Genomic DNA, 22,098 nt, shown 5'->3' with positions numbered 1-22,098 from the left:
TAATAGGAGGGCCTTGTAGCAAGGGGGCATCCTTTGAAGATGCCTAAGGTTCTTCCCATTGTAACAGTTTCGTTTTTAAAAAATTCAAAAGATATTCAAAGAAATCAACAATTGTAGAATCAATGACTTACTGTAGCATAGACAAATTTTGGAAAACACATTTATCATATGCCTTTTTAAAAAGTAAATATCACAGCCTATAATTTTCCCCATATAATAAATGAGGGCAGATTAGTTTTTTTAAACTTCTCTAATAAAAGATTTATTAAAGGAGGAAGTTGAAATACAAGTTTAATCATAAAATCACAGAAACCTAAATTTGGAAAAATCATCCAGTTAAAATTTTTTAACATTCATTTTTATTAAAGCTTTTTAATTTTTAAAAGAAATGCAAGGATAATTTTTCAACATAATAGGTTTTTTTTTTTTTAAACTCTTCACCTTACTATCCACCAGGACCATTGTGATATCTTCCTTTCACAATTTCCCACCTGTTCCCTCTCTCTTCTCCCATGCATATCAGTCTTGCTCATGAACAGATTCTGGTCATGACCTTTCAAATGCTTAAACATATTCAGTGGCTCCTTATTGCTAAATGAGTAAAGTATAGGCTTCTTTGATTGGCTAGATGGGTCTACACTACCTTTACAATCTTATTTCATGTTACTTCTTGCCATATATGACATGTTCCAGCCAAATTAATTCTTCCCTCTTCTCTAAAATATTTTGGACCTTCCTGTCTCTGTATGTGCCTTGGCTTTCACTTTTCATGTTTTTCATCTGTGGAACTTCTTTTTGTTCTTTAAAACAAAACCAAAATGTCACATCTTCAGAGAAACTTTTCTTGATCTCTTTCTCCTTCTTCCCCAAGTTCCCAATAACTCTATCCTCCCCAATCCTCATCCCATAACATTTGGTTTTGTTCCTCCCTAAAGTACTTAACCTGAATCATTGAAAATCACAATTATCAATGAAGAAATCTGAATCCATCAGCAAACTAATCTTCCAGAGTATAGGAAGTTTATGTCTATAGGAAGAAATTTGTTTTATCTACACTTTGCCTCTTCTTCAGTATCTAGCACAGTCTTCTGCAGAAGGCAGACATTTAATAAATGGGAATTGAATTGAGTTCCAAAGCCAATTTAGAATAATTGGCAAGTGCATTTGAGGAATTGAAAGGAAAAAGAAGTACTAAATTTTGATAAAGCTGATGGGTTTCCACATTCAGAATTGGAATAAGGAGAAAAGTTCAGTACACATTCAATGATATGTCCAAAGTCATATAGTAAATAAATTAGGATAAGTTTCAAGATCCAGGCCTCTTGGTCCCCAGAATGAGGCTCATGAAACTACTTTGTGTATAGCTTTGAAGACTAGCCTGGTCTCTGATGAAAGATCCATTCACCTTCATTCATCTAATTCATGTCAGGAAGAAGAGAGGCTGAGTCATTCATTCTCTTTTCTTTGAAGTGTCTCAAACACTATGACAAAGAATCAGATAGATTCCTATGTCCTTCTCAGTTTTCTACCCCTGATGGGGTTTGTGAGAAGGAAGCAGGGTTCTGGGAGAGAATCTTTTTGGAATATATGATTTTCTTGCTTGCTTTTATCCTGTCTCATTGTCAAGGACCCTTATTTTAGGTAAGAATATGGAAATCATTCTCCAGCCCTAAGAGAGATTATTTACTATTTATTTTTATTCCCACAAACTCCTGGGTTTTGAGAAAAATGGAATAAGAATAAGGTATCTATGGAAATATTTTGGCCTTCTGATTCCTTTCCAATAATTTCATCCCTCAGTCTTTTATTAAATGCCTAATGTAAATGGAACACCGTATTAGTTGGGAAGACATAAATATAAGCCCTTTTTTTTGCCTTCAAGGAGTTTGCAGTCTGGCAGGGAAGTGCAAATGTCTGCAAGATAAAATTAAAAATAAGCCCTTAAGAAAGGTGCTAGACACCTTCTAAGTCCCTCCTGCAATCTGCCTGCCATCCTACTCTACTCCTTTTGTCTTTGTAGTCCTGCAGGTGTTCCTGTGCAAACTAAAATTTGTATACTTATTATCTATAAAACACGATGCTGCTTACCAAAATAAGCAATTTGCCTTGGGCTTGAGTTTTGCATACTTTCCTCCCAGTTCTTACAATTGTATTTGTTTTCATTCATGAAATTTGTAGAAGACACAAGACTGATTCATTTTTTCTTCATAAAATGCCTTAACTTAATTGGTGACCTTTGCAATTATGGCCATGTTTTCTTTTGAACTTGTTTTGTGTTTTAATGAAACTAAGTAGATCTTGATTTTAAAAGGGAGGAAAAGTAGTTAGATGTCTATTTTGAATTCCTACTTTATTCTTTCTGAGGTTTGTGTCTACAATTTAAAAGTTAGATATGATTCCATTTTAATTAATTTTGAATTACATTACATTATCATATTTGAAAACATAAGCTTAGCTCTTTCACCTGTTGACTTTTTACTTTCCCTTAGTATTTCCATTAAGATCAAAATTTTCTATTCAATAATATTTTGATGTTTCATAGTTGAACCAAAATGATAGTAGATCATTTATCTTTTGACTTGAGGTCCAGCCTGGCTAAAAATGGAGAGACTTATTACAAAAGCCATCATGTGATGATTTTTCAACCCAAGAAACTCATGAAAATTATCTCCAAAGGCATGGAAGGATTTCAGTCTGCACTTGTCACATCAGTTATATTACACATAATTGAAGTTTTGAACATATAAACTATATTTAGACTGATTAAAAAACTAGCCAATTGTTCATCAGAGTTAAAAAAACATATTTCTAATTCTTCCCATCCCCTTTCCACAATTCTCTTATCTCATTCTTGAAAGTTTAATGGTCCATTCAAGAAACTTTGAAAAGTAAACATGAAAAATAAAAAAGTTTTAATGAGCATGGAATTGAGAGTTTTAACAGTTTGATATCCTGATTTTCAGAGTGCCTTTCATTCTTTGTCTCACTTCACCTAATTTCATTTCTAAAGGGCAATCTCTATAAAGTCACTCTGTATCTCCATAAATAAGATTCTGTTAAAAACTGAGCCATTAGCCCACAGAATCATGAAATATTAGGGCGGCAAAAAACCTCAGAGGTAACCTAATTTAACTATATTTTATTTTGGGTTTTAAAGAAATTTTTAATTGATGCTTAAAAAAAACCACTTTTACTTCTCAGCTCCCCACCAAGCCATCCTTATATAAAAAAGAAGCATACATTTAAAAATGTCATTCTTTATAAAGTACCCCTTCTTCTACACCTATAATTCATCATTTCCCTACTAAATTGAGGGCAGCATGCTTTACTCCCAACCTTCTGAAGTTACAATTGTTAAAAATTGATAACAGTTTTTAAGTCTTGCAATATTGTTTTCCTTTGCACTTTTGTAGTCATTGTATAAATTGTTTTCTTGATTGTGTTTACTCAGAATCAGTTTATAGAAGTTTTTCCCAGTTCATCCCAAATTTTTCATTTTCATTGTTTCTTAAGGAGTTAATAACAGTCCATTTCATTCTTCTACATAATTGATGCAACCATTATTCATTTGATGGGCATCTACTTTGCCTCCCCAAACTTTTCATTTTATAGAGAAGGAAACTGAGTCTTGTAGAGTAGAAATGACCAGAAAATAATGTAGCAAGGATTTGAAATCAATTCCTCCTGCTCCAAATTCATGAATCTTTCTCCTATATCACATAGTCTCACCAAAAGTTTCAATTTTTAAAGGTTTTTCTCCTGAAGCATAAACTATATCCAATGGATGCTGGACTCTGGAAATCATAACATAGCATACTAAGTTGTGAAATAGTGAACTGCAGAAGTTAATCTGATTTCTCAGAATATAGTTTAGGATGTTTTGAATATAGCTTAATAATTGAGACACAAGAGACATACATACATGAACCTATGCCATACTTCTCACCCTTATACCATATACATTCAAAATACCATGGAATATAATAAGAATTTGGACATGATAGCGATCTTGAAAACAAGGGCGTTAATTATGCTGTATCACAATACTATATTTTGTGTTTATTTAATTTTAAAAGTCATTGCAAAGCTAAAAAAATTTCCTTCATTTTTTTATATATATTTAAGTGATTATGAAATTTGAGGGAAAAATGATTTTAAGAAGATTCTTTTCCCATTGAAAATGGACCACTGTTTTTGTAATTGGTATTTGATTAATATGTAAATTTGCTATATTTTGGTATTTTTTTCAACAGTCCAAAGCTATTACTCACATGTTAAAATTTGTTAGGAGGGAAAAATGTTGATTCAGGAAATAGATACGTTTAAATGGGAGAGGACCTTGTTGATCTAGGACATTCCTGGATGGGGAAGCATCTCACCGTGGCAGGCTGACACCTTCTTTGCAATTTGGAGTCTAAGAGAGTTGCCTAGATCAGAAATGTAAAATTTCCAGCCACTCAGTACTTTGCCAGAACCAGATTAAAATGTAATTGGGAAATATTTTAACAAAATAAATTAAAATCCAACATAGACAATGTAAAATTTAGAATGAACTAGGGAAAACTTCTATAAATTGATACTGAGTAAACAGAACCAAGAAAACAACTTATACAATGGATTCATGGTTTTATCAACATAAATTTTTTTTGCAATGATGTGGTACACAGCTTATCTTTATATATTCTTGTCCATGTGCCCCTATAAATCCTCCAGGTGGACTATCCACAAAGAAAAGATGATATTGGGGAAAAATAGGAAAAATTGGAGATTTGATGTAAATTAAATTATCACCTTCCAAAATTCATTCATTTGTTTATTTGTTTGTTTATTTTTTGGTGAGACAATTGGAGTTAAGAAATTTCTTTTTCTTTTTCTTTTTTCTAATTATTGATAAGGGAAAAACTGAATCACTTCCTTATAACTGAAATTTAAAGTAAAACAATATTTCCTAATAATTTTTTTTCCTTTAGTGAAGTTAGCTTGTCATCATTTCTTTCTTAAAGAGAATCTCCCTTTTCCCTCCGCACAGGGAGCATGGCCACAAGCAGGCTAATAGGTGCAGTGGCAGGGACCATTCTGGCCCTGGGGGTGATTTTTGGAGGCACAGGGTGGGGAATGGAGTAAGCATCTTTCTGAGTTTAAGAGTTTTTATGTTTGGTGCCTAGTGTGTGAGGTAACTGTTGGTCCCTGATCCTTCTGTGTCTTGTGTCCTTGGCTTTGTGTCATGTGGTGGTTGTATTTGTGGTGTGATTTGAATGTTTTTGTGTCATGGAGTTTGCTTGTGCAGTGTTGACCCTCTCCTGTCTGGGACAATGTGGGGCATAAATGAGTAAGTTTGTGAAGATTTGACAGTATCACAATCTATATTTTCTAAATGTTTCACCTGTTATTCAAATTGTAAGAAAAATTAAAAGTACATATTTAGAAAGACTGATAGCCTTTTGCTGTCAAAAAATCCATGTAAATCATGTTCATGTTAGATTCAGTTTTTTTTTAATCCTGGGAGATTACCTTTATAATCGATCTTCACTTTTGATGGATACAGAAAAGAGTACTTAGCCAAAGAATGACTTAATATTTTCTTTTATTTAATGATTTAGGGTGATGCATAGCATGTTTCAGTTTGACCCAAGTTAGATGTTTGGGAAATCTATGATAACTCTCTTCATCCTCTTGTAAAATAATTGGATCAAAGAGATATGAATTTCTAGCACCTGTTCTATGTTGGCAGATTTCTAGGCTTGTTCTAGTTAAGTCTACAAAACACAGGGTCAAATAGTAGTTACCTTATTAATTACTTGTCTTGAGAGCAGCTGATTGCTTCATCCCACTCCTGATTTTTTCTTGGGTTGATTGTGTGCATCAATGGTGTCAATCTCAAATAGAACCAGATATATGAATCCTTGCAGGATGGACATTGACTTAAAAAGCCACATAATAACATTATCTGTATTTTATTGTAGTTTTACTTATTTTGTTGAATATTATCAAATTATATTTTAATCTGATTCATCTACACTTGGGAATGTTGTGGACCTTATGTAGCCTGAAGCACAAATGTTTGACACCTATGGTGTATATCACTTAGCCTCACACAATAGGTGTCAACTCTCCATGTGATGCTAGATGGGCATGAAGCTGTTCCAGGGAGAATGACCAATGTTGTAGACTGAAGAATATTAATATTTTAGTCTCTCTCTCTCAGTATTGGTATCAAATAGAGTGCAAAACTACCTCTCAATGAGGCTGAATGTCTATTCCACAAGCTGATGACTTCACACTTAGTACTCCTCCTCATTGTGCCTCAGAAACAACTTAACTTTAGCAGAAACTTGCAATGCTTGATTAAATCAGTGATCATTTTATAGACAATTATTGTCTTTCCATCTTCTTCCAGACTTATCGGAGCACAAGGATACAATATTTGTTTTCTGTGATCATGAAAGGATCATGAAATAATGATTATTTCAGGTATAAAGCAATTGAAACAATGAATCCAAGAGGTCGCTGGATTATTAGATAGCAACTTTGTTTCAGGGAAGTAACAAACTAGAAATTATATATACCTGTGCTTCCCTAGAAATCACCTAAATAGGTCAGCTGTTTGTAGACCTGGAGAACATTAGCCAGGCTGGGATTACATGTGGAACTTGATAAAACTATCTGAAAAGAAATTATAGATACTGATATATATTTCTTCATCCTTACCTGGTTAAAATGCATCAAATGTATAGATATTAATAAAATATTTTGTGAAAGTTTAAAAAATTATTGAAATAATCTGTATTTATTTTAAATTCATTCATCTTAAAAGCATATTTAGACTTTTGCGAAACTTATAAGCTTACCTAATACTTGGAAATTATCAGTATTTTTCTGCATAGACAGAAATTTTTTATGTACCAAGGAACCATCCTTTCAAATATTTCTATAAATATTTTTTCTGATGCTTAGATATCAGTATTAAGAGGTGACATTCATTTATATATCGGTGTTCAATTCCAAATCTCTTCTATGAGAATTCCCTGCTGAAATTGGAAGACTCAGCAGCAATAGCCCCAAATTCATCTGGTGTATTTTTTTTCACCAACTTAAAATACAGAAATTATTACTCAAAAGATAAATTTCAATACTCTGACATCTAAATCTTATAACTAAGCAAGAAAACAATGCCTTAATTTATGAGGGGAAAAAATTTCCCAGCCTATATTGCCCATCATTTTTAAGTTTTCTTTAAGTTTCAAATCTTAAGATTTCCCATCATTTGTAGTTAATTCATATTTTTCCAGGTAAGTTTAGCAAGTGTTTTTTTTTAATAGCAAATTTGTGCTGTTTTGATACCTTGTTTGTCTCTGAAGGTTCCTATTTGTTTTTTGTTAAAATCATATTACTTCCATAACTACTAAGAACATCATTATTATGTAGACTGATTTTTAGTTTAAAAAAATGAAGAAAAAAACTGTTTAGAACATACTTGTCTTAACTAATAATCCAATGTATATTTAGTGACTAAGTACCCAGGAATAAAATTCTCTTTGGGTTCAGCTCATTAGGTCTAAATAATAAAAATCAAGGATTATTTATAGTAGGAAATTATATATATATGCATTCAACTTCTTAAATCAGGATTATTTTGCTAGAAAAGCAAAAATCAGCTAAGAATGGGACCTGCTTTATTTACAGTGTGATATATTTGTTTTTCCTTTTTTAAAAATATTACATTAACTTGTTTTTGAGAGAGGCACTATGAGATAATAGGGTGCTATTTTGGAGGTCAGGAAGTCTTGGGTGCAAATTCTGTTTCTTAAAAAAATACTATCTGTTTGACAATGAACAAGTCCTCAGATGGCTCTAGGATACTACATTATAACTAAGCTGCTAATTAGTGGAAGTTTTCACATTGGAAAGTTCCTATGGTGATGAAATGACAAGTCTAAATTCATGTTTCCCTCTCCCACTTAAGAACTCCCAAAATACAACAACTCTATTGTCAAAGCGGGGGAAATTTCAGAGTGAAATAAAGAATTGTTATGCAGTGCTTTTTCCCCCCAAGGGAAGGAATATACATGTTACATATATGTGATACATACTATCTATCTATCTCTCTCTATATATACACATACTACTGTGGCACTAAGTGTGGGGGTATAGTTAAGAATACTAAATCTAACAGACAATTTATTGTTTCCGTTGATGCATATCTTCACCCTCAATGCCTCATCCACTAATACATAATTCTTCAACACATTAAAACACATAGATTAGCTAGTTTAATTCTGACATTCATGCCTCCAAATATAGGACTTATTTAAAATCAGGCCCATTTTTTGTACCCAGTTGAACTTTGATATGAGCGGGAAGGATGTTTTATACCCGTGTATCTGTTTGCCAACTTAAAAGGGTTTTTAGGAGTCTAGTAAAACATTTGACCTTGTCAAGGGCTACCTGGGCCATGCTGCTTAAATTTTAAAAATATATACTAGTGGGGAAGCATTGCCCTGAAACTTTAGCAGAATTTCTGCATACTAGTGAATATGATGGGTAATCTTGACCTGGATTCAACCTTTCCTTGAACCAGAAAAAAAGTAGTTTTACGTGAAAAAAATGTCATGCTAGAAGAGTTTTGTAAGCAAAAGAGAGTTTCCATATAATATGCAATCTAATTTATCTTATCAAATCATTGTGACTGACAGATCTACTTTATAGAGTTCATCTCTTATGTTCATTCCAACGCATCTCCTTCTTAAGCCCCTCAGTGCCCTGACTCAATCTTGTTAATAACAGGGCATTTGGAAAGCATCCTCAATCAATTGAGTGTGAAGAGCTTTCTTCCTGTTTGGAAGAATGATTTTTCTGCACCCTCACTGTCTTCCCTTTCCCACCCCACTTTAATCTTTCTCTCCTTAAAGATAATTTCAAGAGATACTTTGAGGTGGAAAACATTTCTCTGGAGAGATGAATTGTGTGTTTCAACTGCAGATCTTTATTTTAAATTGATCACACATTACCTTTCCCTGAGACCTCCCCATTCTGGTTGCCTACAATTGATACAGTAAAATTTAAGTAACTCTAGGTACCGAGTTAGGTCAATAAGCATTTATTAAGCACCTACTATATGTTGGCACTGTCAGCAAGTCTTTTTCCTTCTTTATCTTCACTATTTGTGTATATGTATGAGAAATGATCCTAATGTCATATGTCTTAATGATATTATCAATGTTGGTATTTGGGGTTTGTGGGAAAGGAAGGAGAACTGGGGAGCCAGAAGCAAGGCCAGCATGTAATAAGGGTCATTGATAGAAACACTTGACATTTATTGTGATCAACATTTATTTTTCCCTTATTTAAAATTATCTAAAGAGAAATCTTATGAAATTTAATTATTACACAGTGAAATGGTTAAAATTTAGTTAAGAAAAGAATCTGAATCCAAGTAATAGGCACTATAGTCCCATGACCTTACAGATAATAGAAAAAAAAGTTTTAAAATGTTGAGATCTTTGAAATCACGTAACTGCCTTTCCCTTTCTGATGTAAACTAAGTGGTTGGTTCTTACATATTTCTTCCCATAATCCTTTGTCACAGGTCCTAGTGCCACCAATCTTATAATAGGTTCCATCGCTGGTGCCATCCTGGTAGCAGCTATTGTCCTTGGGGGGACAGGATGGGGCTTTAAGTAAGCAATGCAGCATGTCTTCTCTTCAGTGGCTATGGCAATTCTCTTCTCTGCTTACATAACCAAGTTTTGAGTTCCTGCTACAAGATCTCTAGGTTTTAAAAGTAAAAATATTAAAAATAAATGTTGTTATTTTCAAAATGATTGGGAATAGGGGTAGTGACAGGGAAGAATGGCTTCAAAACATCAAATATCATCTGGGTACAAATCGAACTGAGCATAGAAGGAAATGACACTCACTAATTGAGGGGAAACAGTATAGAAGGTCTTCCAGAAAGATCTCCACTCTGCACTGAGAAACATGCAAGTATTTTAAGATCATTTGTACTCTGGTACTTTATAATTTTTCAAACAAGCCATGCAATTGAAAAGTAGGCCAGTGTTAAATTATGTGCTTCTATTTTAGGGAACATGGACTTAATAAACCAAACCAGAAAGATATACATCATAGTGCATATTTTATAATATACATAAGCATCCATGTTTATCTCACATATAATTCTGGTTGTGAAGTCACTTAGTTTTAAAGAAAAACAAACATTCAGATGTATAAGATTTAAAGGTAGTTTATTTCTTTAAATCACTGGAATATTACTTCAAATTTCTCTATGGGAAATTAAGAATTTTCAAGTGCTCATATTAATTTGACTTTTGCGTGCCTTTGAAAACAATTCTTTTTTGTGGGGACATTGAGCTTTAATTAGCAAACTGAGTAGATTTGAATAGGCAAAACATATAATTAAGGACTTTGAAATCTCAATCATTAATTTGCCTTTCTTCATAACCATCATTTTGAATCTGGAGTTATCCAGATTCCTCATATATCTCCAATTCACTTACCAATAGTCATTTTCCCACCTTTATTATTATGTATTGTGGAGATCTGGCCTATGAATTATGTTTTTGTTTTTATTTTTGGACACAATCAGTAGATGCTGCTAAGATATTCATGTGCCAAATAGTTCTCCTGTTAAAAAAAAAAGTTTACTTGCACTAGATGTATTAACATTATAAAATGGGACAAGTTTATCTAAATAACTTAAGATTTTTACAATCCACATCAATATTTAGTTGAAGTGAATTCATAATCTTTAAGGATAGAAGGGATATTAGAAGTTACCTAGTCCAACACCTTCATTTTACAAGTGAAGATCCAGAGACAGGAAATAAAGTGCCTAAGATTACATAGCTAGCAAACATTAGAACAGAAATTTTAACAAGGTCTTCCACCTCCACATTCCATAGAATAATTCTATAGAAATATCTTATTGGTTCACAGGATCTATAAGCATAGGTTTTTAAAAATGAAATTATTTGTATAGTTGCTTAATTTTTTTAAACTTTCTTTTGTATATACAACCCAACCATGACCTTTTTAATCTAATGAAAATGAACATAGTTATTATAAGAGGAAAAGGGCACAAAATAAGAAACCATATGAAATATCTTGCTTTAGGATGAATCAGAAAAATATCAGAAAAAAAGATTCAGTGTTTTTCTGTACCCTGAAGTTTTGCTAAGCTAGGGAATACATACTGGGATTTTCTTGATAAAGTCCAAGTGCTTGACTATTATAATCTAAATTTTACAAACTCATTTTTCAGATGGTTTCTTCCACACATATTTATACATCATATATTTACCCAGGTAAACAATCTTTCAACAAAATAGGTAGCTGGAAAATTCCATGGTACAAGGTAGAACATAATTCAGAACTGATTTGCTATGTACAAGACACAAATTATGGAACTTACATTTGAGGTGTATTTAATATAAAATTGACATCGATCTCCTGCCAGCTTTAAATCTCTCATTTGACATCTAGATAGAAGAGTCAATTTCTATTTAATAAAGTACACTCCTAATTCAGATAAAGATCTCTGTGAGATAAAAGACCTTTTAAGTTTTAGTAAACTTCACACTTTCCTACTCTTTGGACCAATAACATTCCCTTGAAATCTTTTCCTATAAAGATTTCTAAAGTCAAACAAATAGTTTAATAACTAAATTTTTTCCTCTCAAGACATTATAAAAGATAGTTCTGAGGTCCAATCATCTTAAAACTTGAAGCCCGTAGCGTTGGACACACGTACACATTTAAATATACATTCCATAAGTCACCTTTATTATCCAGTTCACTTCAAATCATTCACCATTTATTAATGATACTTTGTCCAAGGCCTTCACCTTCACCAGAAATTGTTATGGTTTCTTCCAAGGTTTTCCTATTGAACACCTGAGTGAGTTTGCCATTTCAAAGTATACAAGATGAGAACATTATTCTGTAGCAGAACCTCAGAACACTGGCCTGGCCTAGCTCACAGCTTGAAGTGCATGTTTCTTTGGGGGATGATGGAAAAGCCTTCTTTTTCACCTGTGTGTTAAGTCAATGAGGCCCAGCACACATCATTTTCAGATTGAGGGCCAAATTCTCTTTGCTTTTCCAAAACTGGGATATGCATACGATCTTCAAGATGGTGAAAGAAGGGGATAGTTGTTCTATAAAAAGGGAGATGGGGCACCTATTGATTTGGAGATCACTCTGAAGGCATGCAGTCTAAAAAAAGTCGGACTTGTCTATGTTAAGCAACTAACCAGTCGGACTTCTAGCCAAGTTTAGAATTAACTAGCAGCTCATTGAAAGAATATAAGAGTATTTTTATATTCATGTAGAGAAAAAACAGGACAGAAAGGCTCTTTTTCAAGTGACACACACAAAAAAATGAAAAAGCTATTTATGTGCAATATCAAATTAAAAAGAAAAGGCTTTGATAATACATCTGGAACCCTGACTTTGACTTTTAGTGGATTTTGGAAAGTCACTGCTTTATGCTGTCTATTGTTGCTTCCATATGGATTCTTAATAGTATAACTTGCTATGACGTTTGACTGGCAGAATTTGAGAACAACCAGATCCTACATGATTTTTAAATATGAAGATGATTTTAATTTTAAACATTAACATAACTATGACCTATCTTCGTGTGTGTGTGTGTGTGTGTGTGTGCTTTTGACAACAGTGCTGAAGTTAACTAATAACTTTTCAAGTAGTGAATTTTCTTATTGGATTAAAGACTTTTGAGTCTTACATTAAATACAGTGCAAAATTGAAGGAGTCTTCTTTAAGAATAGAGAATAGAAGGTTTTTTTTTTTAACCTATTTTTTGGGGTAAACATGCTAACTGAACATGAAATAAAAGCTTTACTTGTGTCAGGGAAACAATGATGAATTGAAGAATTGAGTTTTGGGGGTACATACTCATGGGAAATTTTTGTATGGAAGATAATGGGCCTGATTTAGTACAAAGTTTTTCAGCTTCCCAGAATATCAACATTCCTCTATCACCAAAGACTCTTGGAATTTAGGAGAAAAAGATATTATTAGTTGTAGATAATACCTGCTGGTGACTTTCTTCTCTAAGAAGAAAGAGAAGCACTTGATAGATCATGAGGAGGTTAGACAGTTAAGTGAATTGAGGGTAAAATTGAAATGTTTAAGATGCCATGGTTCAGCATCATGATCTCCTTATCATTAATTATATCATGACCCTAAGGTAGAGTTATGTTACCCAATAATTTGAAAAATACATATTTAAAAAATACATATTAGGTTGAGCCTTCCTGACTCTTCCTGGAAATAGAGACAATAATTATTTTCTTTTAAAATTGTATGTCATATCATATAATTTAAAAGGCATAAAGTTTCAAATTATTGAAATGTTAAAGAAACACTGGCCTTCCATCTAAATCCTTATAATTGTTTAAATCTAAAAGCATATTATCTTAGCCCTTAGGTCTGCCATTAATCCCATTTCTTAAAACGTTTTCTTAAACTCTTCTATTCCCAAGTAAGAAAGGTGTGTGTATGTGGTGTGTGTGTGTGTGTGTGTGTGTGTGTGTATGTGTGTGTGAGAGAGAGAGAGAGAGAGAGAGAGAGAGAGAGAAGAGAGAGAGAGAGAGAGAGAGAGAGAGAGAGAGAGAGAGAGAGAGAGAGAGAGAGAGAGAAAGAGAGAAAGAGACAAGGAGACAGAGACAGAGAAAGAAAAAATTCTAGAAATATTAAAATCATTATGATTAGAAAGTTGTACATTTTCATTATGGTGTCCTCTTGCATGTTTTAAGGTGGAAGTCTTAGAAAGAGAAATTCAGCTTGATTTGGTGTTGAAGGGGTTCCCCCCATTTCACATGAGGCAGAGTTGTATGACAGATTTACCATAGTTACAGTAACTTTTACTTAAAGTTAAACTTTAGAAGATAATGGGCCTGATTTAGTACAAAGTTTTTCAGCTTCCCAGAATATCAACATTCCTCTATCACCAAAGACTCTTGGAATTTAGGAGAAAAAGATATTATTAGTTGTAGATAATACCTGCTGGTGACTGATCTATCCTCTCATATCACTACCCTCATCTTTGCTCATCTTTCCTCTTCTCCTCTCTTCTATATTCTCATTCAAAAAAAATTAGCAAGAGTTTAGAAAGAATCCCAGACTTTAATGTCTTAGTTTTTGGTCTATGGACCTTGAGACACTTACCTCAAATATAAATGTTACCCTAAGAAGAAAGAGAAGCACTTGATAGATCATGAGGAGGTTAGACAGTTAAGTGAATTGAGGGTAAAATTGAAATGTTTAAGATGCCATGGTTCAGCATCATGATCTCCTTATCATTAATTATATCATGACCCTAAGGTAAAGTTATGTTACCCAATAATTTGAAAAATACATATTTAAAAAATACATATTAGGTTGAGCCTTCCTGACTCTTCCTGGAAATAGATATTGAGCAAACTGTGGTCCCTTCAACCCCAAGGAGGTAGGACAAATGGATTAAAGAGGCTTAGCTATAGTCTCATTCATTTATTTTTTTAAGGAATAAAAGAAACAGATGGAAATGGATTGGTGTGTAGACTAGTAGTACTTGTAGAAAGGAATAGAAAAATTAGTTGGGAGTTGAGAAGGAAAGAATACAATAGTTAACTGGCTCATTGGCAAAACCAGAATCATAAGTGAATCATGGTATTTCATCATGTTCTTCTGGCCACTGTATTGGTGGAGCCATATCACTCAGGATGTCATTCTTAACTGTCTTATGCTCCATTCTCATTTGGTGGCAAAAGGTTATTCCCATACTTTCAGAATCAATTGCCAAAGGCCTTTTTGTTGCTATTTCTGACTTTACTTGAGTAACTGTACTTAGATGAACATTTGCGATTTTAGCTTCCTGATAGTATATGATTCAGTGGTACAGGCTAGGTGAGGAAGCTCTTCAGTATAATCTGGCAATGTGTGTGGGCTCCCTATGGCTCATATTTTATTTCATGAAACTAAGAGGCAAAAATGTTTATGGACTCAGCTAAAACATGAATTTTAGAATTGGTATCTATGGGCTACTACTAAGGGAGTTAATTAAGTATTTTACATACCATATTAGATAATAACAGAAAACAGATCAGCTGTTAAAAATATGTAAAAACTTATTGCTAATTGAATTTTCTCAGAAGATTAAATACATTTTTTCTTTTGAATATTGGGTGATGGTATCCTTCATTATTTTGAGAGAATGAGGGAAATCATCACCAGTCCTTGCATCCTCTTTGAATTTCATTTCTACATCCCAGTGATAGCTAATGAGTTAGACTTCTTCCCACTGCTGCTTCTCTGGTGATATTTAGCAGTATAGGAAGGTTTTCTAATCATCATAGCACTAGTCCTATAGAATGATACTGGCCTGGAAAATTTAATGTTATCTCCACAGTTGAGGTTTAACAATACATTAGGAAACACTTGGAATGATGGCCTTGATCTACACTGGACACAGGAAGCCACTACATTGGAAGTAGAGATCAGAAGATGAGAGCTGTTTCTGGTTTTGATCTAGACCAATCTCTGAGGTATTCAGGATTTCTTGGGTATAGAAACAATTCTAGGACCTCTTCTGGGGTTTCAATTCAGTTTTAGAGGATCTTGGGATGGAAGGGATAGGAAGAGGGGAATGGGATGAATGGTATCTCTCATGAACAAAAACTTTTGAGAAGCTGAGCTGTGAAAAAAACCAGCCCTCCAACCGTGGTATCCTTTTCTAGTATAAATTAAGAACTTTAGAGAAGTTATTCTGCATTGGCTATCCAGCAGTCTGCTTCTTTGTCTTTAATTTTCTGGCTATAGGAAAAATGGGATAAATATTCATAAATTCCCAGGAAAATATACAACTGTCCATCTGATATCCTATGAGACTTAGTAGCCAGCAAATCTTCCAAAGTGATGTAGGACTAACTGAAAAGCTTATATTAAATAAATTTCTTCTGCAAGAACCTGAATAGTTTCCTAAGATTTTGAGTTTAGCATTAAAGTTATTTTTTTGCTTCCCCATTTATAGATGCATTTGTCAAGAATCCCAAATAGGTCATTGACCAAGAAATGAAGAACAGTATATGTACCTAGATTAGGACCCAATGCTTGTTGTTTTGTAGTTCTAGGAATGGCTGTTATTGGCAATGGGTGGGGGTGAAGGGATACGTTTTATTTTGCTGTAAACAGAAATAATAGCTCACATTAATGTGGTACTTGAAGATTTACAAATAGTTTTGACCACTCAAGTCCTGTATGGAAGATAGTTTAAGTGTTATTTTCCCCCTTTTATAGATAAGGAAACTTAAGGTCAGAGAGGTACAGTCAAACCCAGGTCTTCTTGTTCCAAACCTAATATTCATCTTCACCATACCAACTGCCTTTGTTCATAGGAGTTAGTGAAAAAATGGGGAAAGATAACTTTATAACTCACATCCTAGGCTGGTATTTTAGGGAGCCTGGGCAATGAATGAGTTACAGGGCATATCTGATATCCTTCACATCACCCCCCACTAAAGTTTATGTCCAATATTTCAGGGTTAGTAAGGAGCAGAGGTCCTTGTTGGAAGTCAAAGGAACAGTCACAGCAGAAGGATGATACTGAGAATTGTGAAAGGAACTAAGTGGAACCTCCAGTGTTTACAGTTTCACATTCAGCTTTACCAAATAATATCATGAGGGAAATATAGTTGCAAAGTAACCTTGACCTAGAAATCCCCATGTGTGATTTAGTGGAAAGACTGCTGCAGTTAGAGTCAAGACCTAGAATTCAAACCTCAGATCTGCTACTTACTATCTGTGTGAGTTTAGACAAGTCATTTCATGTCTACTCCTCATCTACAAAACATGGAAGTTGAAACCAGATGAACTCCAAGAGTTTTCTAGTTCTAAATTCTTTTCAATTTGGAATTATGCATATATTTTCCCACAGAAACATTGTTGAATGTGGTACTGTTCTGTGCTGCCTTTGATACATTGCAAGATCAGGTATATTGTGAACTAAACAATCTTTTATAGGCTAGCCTAAAAACTTGACCTCCTCCAGGTAACCCTGAAATTCCTCATGCATTTTCCCATGGAACCAAACATCTGATTTAGAAATGAATTTTTTCTAATGCAGTTCAGTTACAGGAGCACAGGATACAGAGTTGAAAAGGACTTTAGCTATCTAGTCCAACTCTTATGTATTTGATCGGGCCCAAAGATACTAAGTGGTATTTGCCCAATATGATGAAGTCGTACCTTCTTTAGTATAGCTAGGAATGAATTTTTACCTTCTCTCCCTTTAAAAGTGAAGAGAAATACTTCTATATTCTTGAAGGTAGCTATGATTCTTATAGGCATAAATTGGGGAAATTCATAGTATTTAGGATCTTGGACATATCTATGATTCTTATGTTTAGTAGATTGGGAAATTTTTAGGATATTTGAATTAAGTGCAGTCATTTACACATATAAGATTAGCAATATTTGTCAGTAAGATGATTTCTTGTTCTCTCATATTCTTTCTGAATGACAACTGATAGTTTGTTTTTCTCTGTTTTGAGTTACTTTTTCCCATTGGGTAGACTGTTTATATCATAAGTTTTGGTTATTACATCACCCTCATTTTTACTTAAAATACTTACTAACATGGTAGAACTGCAATTTAGAATTGCACTTTTGCAGGTGGTATGTGGCTGCCACTACCTAATGCAGACAGACCATAGTATTGAAAGACAACTTAGGGACTAGACTTTTGGCATTCTCTCTGTATTCCTGGTTTAATTTAAGCACTGTTTCTTTGGGAATCCAACAGTTCAACTAATGTTAATTAGTGTAGTACTAGATAAAAACAAAAATTTATTTTTTTATTTGTAAGGAAGAATAAATCCTGTGTCTAGGAAGAAATAGTCTCTGGTTGCATGATAACTTGTTGGCGGGAGTGACATACATACCCAGTATTCTGATCGAATGCATGAACCCCTTGCTTGATGCCCCACATAAAGCCAGATTATGGGGAGGTTGCACCCATCCTTTTGTTGTTGCCTTGTAGTGTCTTGCTGTTTTATTGGCTTAGGGATCACTTTCTAGGAGATTGGACACTATAATCAAGGCTTTTTACTTGCTGACTCTGAAACATGCTAAACTTCTGCATTTGCTTGACTAACCTGAGTCTGTGTCCATTCTCCTTTGAGTGCACAGTCTTACTATACATTCTATTTCCTTATTAAAGAATTAAAGCATTTGGTTCCATGGGATAGTAAGCGCTCATAACACTGAGGCACAGAAGTGACTGAAATGGACAAGAAACCACTTATGTCATTCATATGGGCATCTGAGTAAAGTAACAATAAGGATATTTCTACAAGCTCCTATACATTCCATCTAGCACTTGTAGCCTCAAATGTCCCATTACTGAAATAAGCAAAATGTTCAATAGGGATGCCTAGTCCTGTGAGACTTTCTGCTGTTGGGCTCCCATATTAACTATGCTGTTCTGCATGACAGAATACTTCATGGAAACTTCCTTTGATTTAGCCTGAGAAACTTGGGGGGAGGATTTGGCTACTCAGAATTCATTTTGGCTGACATTCTTTAAATTTATGAATATTGACTATTTTCTATCTCAAGTCAAAGTGAATTTGGATTCTCTGCCTCAATGTGAGTTGATTACTTTACTCTGGACCTAACATCTGTTATTATCATTGTCATTATTACTACTGTTATTCCATTGTGGTCTGATTAATATTGTGTGTTTTTTTTCCCTGCTTCCGTCTTCTTTTGACACACTCTGGAAGAAATGTCAAAAAGAGAAGGTTTGATCCAAGTCAGCAAGGCCCCATCTGAAGCCACTGCACTGGATCAGCTTCCCCTTGTACTTTGGAATTCTGGGTATGAAATCCTTGCAGTCGAAATGCAGGAACTGCTAAGTCGATAAAGAAGAACCCTGGGTGACGACCAGAAAACTAAAGGTGGGGTGAGGGGACAAGGGAAAAGAAAACTGTCCTTTTTGGAGATAAGTTCAAATACTGATCCCTTCCCTCCACCTGTCATCAAAGGAGGGAGAAAAAACAATTCAGGCATTAGAAGGGGAAAAAAAAACCTTTCAGATATGTTTGTGGTTTTGTTTTGTTTTTGTTTTTGTTTTTCTAAATGGAAGGAAGAAGGGGCAAAACCAAATCAAGTGCAATAAAAGGACCATTTCACAAAAATCAAACAGCAGATGATTTTTTTCCTCTCAGCCTGCTGACACTCAGAATCCTTGAAACGAGCGGCATGACTTTTTGTTTTCTTTTCATATTGATGACAACTCCAGCGGCATGAAGAACTAATTTTGAAAGGGTATAAACTGCATGGCGTATATACAACAAGCTCACAAGCCAATCCTCAGCAAAACCTGCAACTGAATTCATAAAGTGAAGAGAACATGTGAACTTAGAGAAGCTGATTTGGGGCTCATTTCATATAGGGACCTCCTTCATCAACTATATAAACAGTGCTCTTGTGTGCTTGTCTTCTTTCTTCTTCTTCTTCTTCTTCTTCTTCTTCTTCTTCTTCTTCTTCTTCTTCTTCTTCTTCTTCTTCTTCTTCTTCTTCTTCTTCTTCTTCTTCTTCTTCTTCTTCTTCTTCTTCTTTTTCTTCTTCTTCTTTTTTCCCTCCATCCCCCTTCCCTCCCTCTCTCTGTCTCCTTCCCTCCCCCCTTCTCCTCCTCTTCCTCTCTCTCTCTCTCTCTTTCTCCCCTCTCTTTTCTTCATCTTTCTCTATCTCTCTCTGTTTCTGCCTGTCTGTTTCTCTCAGTTCTGTAACTTCCTCCTTTTGTTGAATCACCATTGTTTTCTGACCTGGACCAAAGGCCCTTTGGATATGGGAGCTATTGTCTGGACAATGATGATAATGTATATTTCTTTTAAAACTGTAAATAATGGAAATAAGTTTTTGACTTCATTTTCACTAGTCTCTATTGAAAGATTCCTTGTAAAGGCTCTCTGTAAATTGATTTCTTGGTTTTTTTTTGCTCCCCACCTTTTTTTTTTTTGGTAGCATGTTGTATGGTGGGTGTTGGGCTTGCTCAAAAAATGATGGTGATAGCTTGCAGATACAAGGAGTTTGGGCACAGAATAGATGTGGTTTAAAGTGTGTATGCTCAAAACCAAAAAACAACAATAACAGAATATCCACATTAAACTAAATATGTAAATGCAAATGTATGTAATAACTACAAATCTCTTTAGAACTTTTGATGTCATGCAAAATTTGTGTATATATAATGTAAGAAAGTAGACAAATTAATCACAAATTAATCACAAAAGTGCCAAGTTCATGATTTTAATATTTGGTTTTAACAATTTTCTTTCCCTCTTTCTCATGTGAAAGGAGAACAAGCTTAAATGAAGCCTTAAATTATAATCACAAATGCCCAAAACTTGTGGAAAGTTAAGCTTTCCTTTTTAGTAGTATACATACATATATACATATATAAATATTCTTGTCAATTTCCATTCATGTTCATTTTGTCTCTCCCTCATTGGCTATATAGTGGAATCTCTTCTAGAACCATCACTGGGAGAACAAGACCAACACTTGCCTCCTTTGTTAACATCATTCTATCAGGCTTTTACTGTATGTGGTTGTGTTTGGGGGAATACAACTTGACTCTCAGTAAACCCCATCCATGTAATACTGTGCAATTATAATAGGATTTTACTGTGTCTCAATTCACACCATACTCTTTCCTCTAGGTAGAATTTCAAAGATAATCTGTGCATGCAAGTCACTCTGAGTTTCCTTTAACATCACAGACTGTCCCATTCCTTGTCAGGACAGCTTCAGTTTAACTATTAGCTATCACTGCTAAGTTGTGAAAAAAATTTTTTCTGGAGGAACCATTTTAGGTGGGCGTTTTGATAGACAGCTAAATATACTAGACAAAGAAGATCTCTGCAGGAGAAGGTCACAGGTAAAAGCCATCTTTAAAAAAGGTTCAAAAAGAACCAACAATATCCACTCCTTTGGAGGAAAAATGTGCCATTCAACTTGCTTTTGCTATGGGACTGGTTTTTAAGTTTTACTTGAAGTCTTTTTCTTGAAAGAAAATAAGTGCAATGACAATAATTGTGACCTGTTTTCCTTTGGCTTTGGAAAACGCCATTTGTGAGACCTTTTTTTTTTTTGTTGTTGTTGTTGCTATTACTTTTAGTTTGGAAAAAAAATAACTTTACAGGGTATATTTAATCATAGTGGTATCTCATCCAATGCAACAAGCATTTATTTAGCACCTACTATGTGCAAGACTCTTGGCTAGGTATTAGGGATATAGAGTCAAGTTCAGAAAATAAGCATTATTTAATTCCAACTGTGTCCCGGGCATTGGGTATGCAACAAAAGACTAAAAATGGTGCCTGCCTTCCAGGAGCTCACAATCTAATGGAGGGAGACAATAGACAGCCAGCTATGTCTGAGGAAACAAAAAAAGAGTCTTTGCCCAAAAGGAGATTCTGTTCTACTGGCTCATCTAGCAGCAACCTTTATTTTTTAAATGTTAAAACAGACCATACTATAACATCTTGATACTGTTATTTATGAGTAATAGGTGCTACATTCATGTGCAGTCTTTCTCTAGAAATAAGATCTAGGTTTTCGTTGTAATAACAGGGCTACAAAAGGGGATTATTGGCCTTCATAAGACACAAGTTTGTATCCATATATTGTAGAAATGGGCTCTTTCAGGTTGGGGGAAACTCAGAGGACTTGGAATTTTTGCTGCTGCTGCATTGCTTAGTGCTTCTCTGTTACTGGGTGGTACCCACCTACTAGCAGATACTAAGCTCTTGCTATGTAAATGATACATATTTTGCTTCTGTTCCAGAGGTAATATGGTGACTCTAGAGAAACACCATTTGCTATTCATAAACATGTTCAGTCTATCCCGTTTCAACTTTTGAGCAATTCTCAAACAACATTGTGTATGTGCGATGTTATATTTAAATCAGACCACAGTGGTCCCCAATATTATGTACATATGGCCAGTGTCCGTGTAACTTTTTGTTACACTGGCAGTTTTGTAGGTGATAGGAACCTAATGCTCCAATG

General features: G+C 34.3%; 1 protein-coding gene across 3 annotated transcripts in view; it reads left to right on the top strand.

The window, feature by feature from the left end:
* The window catches only part of ADAM23 (ADAM metallopeptidase domain 23), a 213,117-nt gene extending 193,892 nt beyond the window's left edge, over window positions 1–19,225 (top strand). Inside the window, exons 25-26 of one of the 3 annotated variants that reach the window (XM_051983693.1) lie at window positions 9,587–9,677; window positions 18,807–18,953. In XM_051983693.1, the coding sequence (XP_051839653.1) occupies window positions 9,587–9,677; window positions 18,807–18,855 (140 nt within the window). In that variant the 3' untranslated portion in view covers window positions 18,856–18,953. Of the gene's footprint in view, window positions 1–5,029; window positions 5,121–9,586; window positions 9,678–18,806 lie in introns of all 3 variants that reach the window. The other 2 variants (XM_051983694.1, XM_051983695.1) reach the window with 2 other exon arrangements.
* Window positions 19,226–22,098: the final 2,873 nt, after the last annotated feature.

The sequence above is a fragment of the Antechinus flavipes genome, chromosome 3 (assembly GCF_016432865.1).
Source record: "Antechinus flavipes isolate AdamAnt ecotype Samford, QLD, Australia chromosome 3, AdamAnt_v2, whole genome shotgun sequence".
In the NCBI taxonomy this organism is placed as follows: domain Eukaryota; kingdom Metazoa; phylum Chordata; class Mammalia; order Dasyuromorphia; family Dasyuridae; genus Antechinus; species Antechinus flavipes.
The sequence above is the reverse complement of the archived record's forward strand: the minus strand, read 5'-3'. Positions and strand labels throughout refer to the sequence as shown.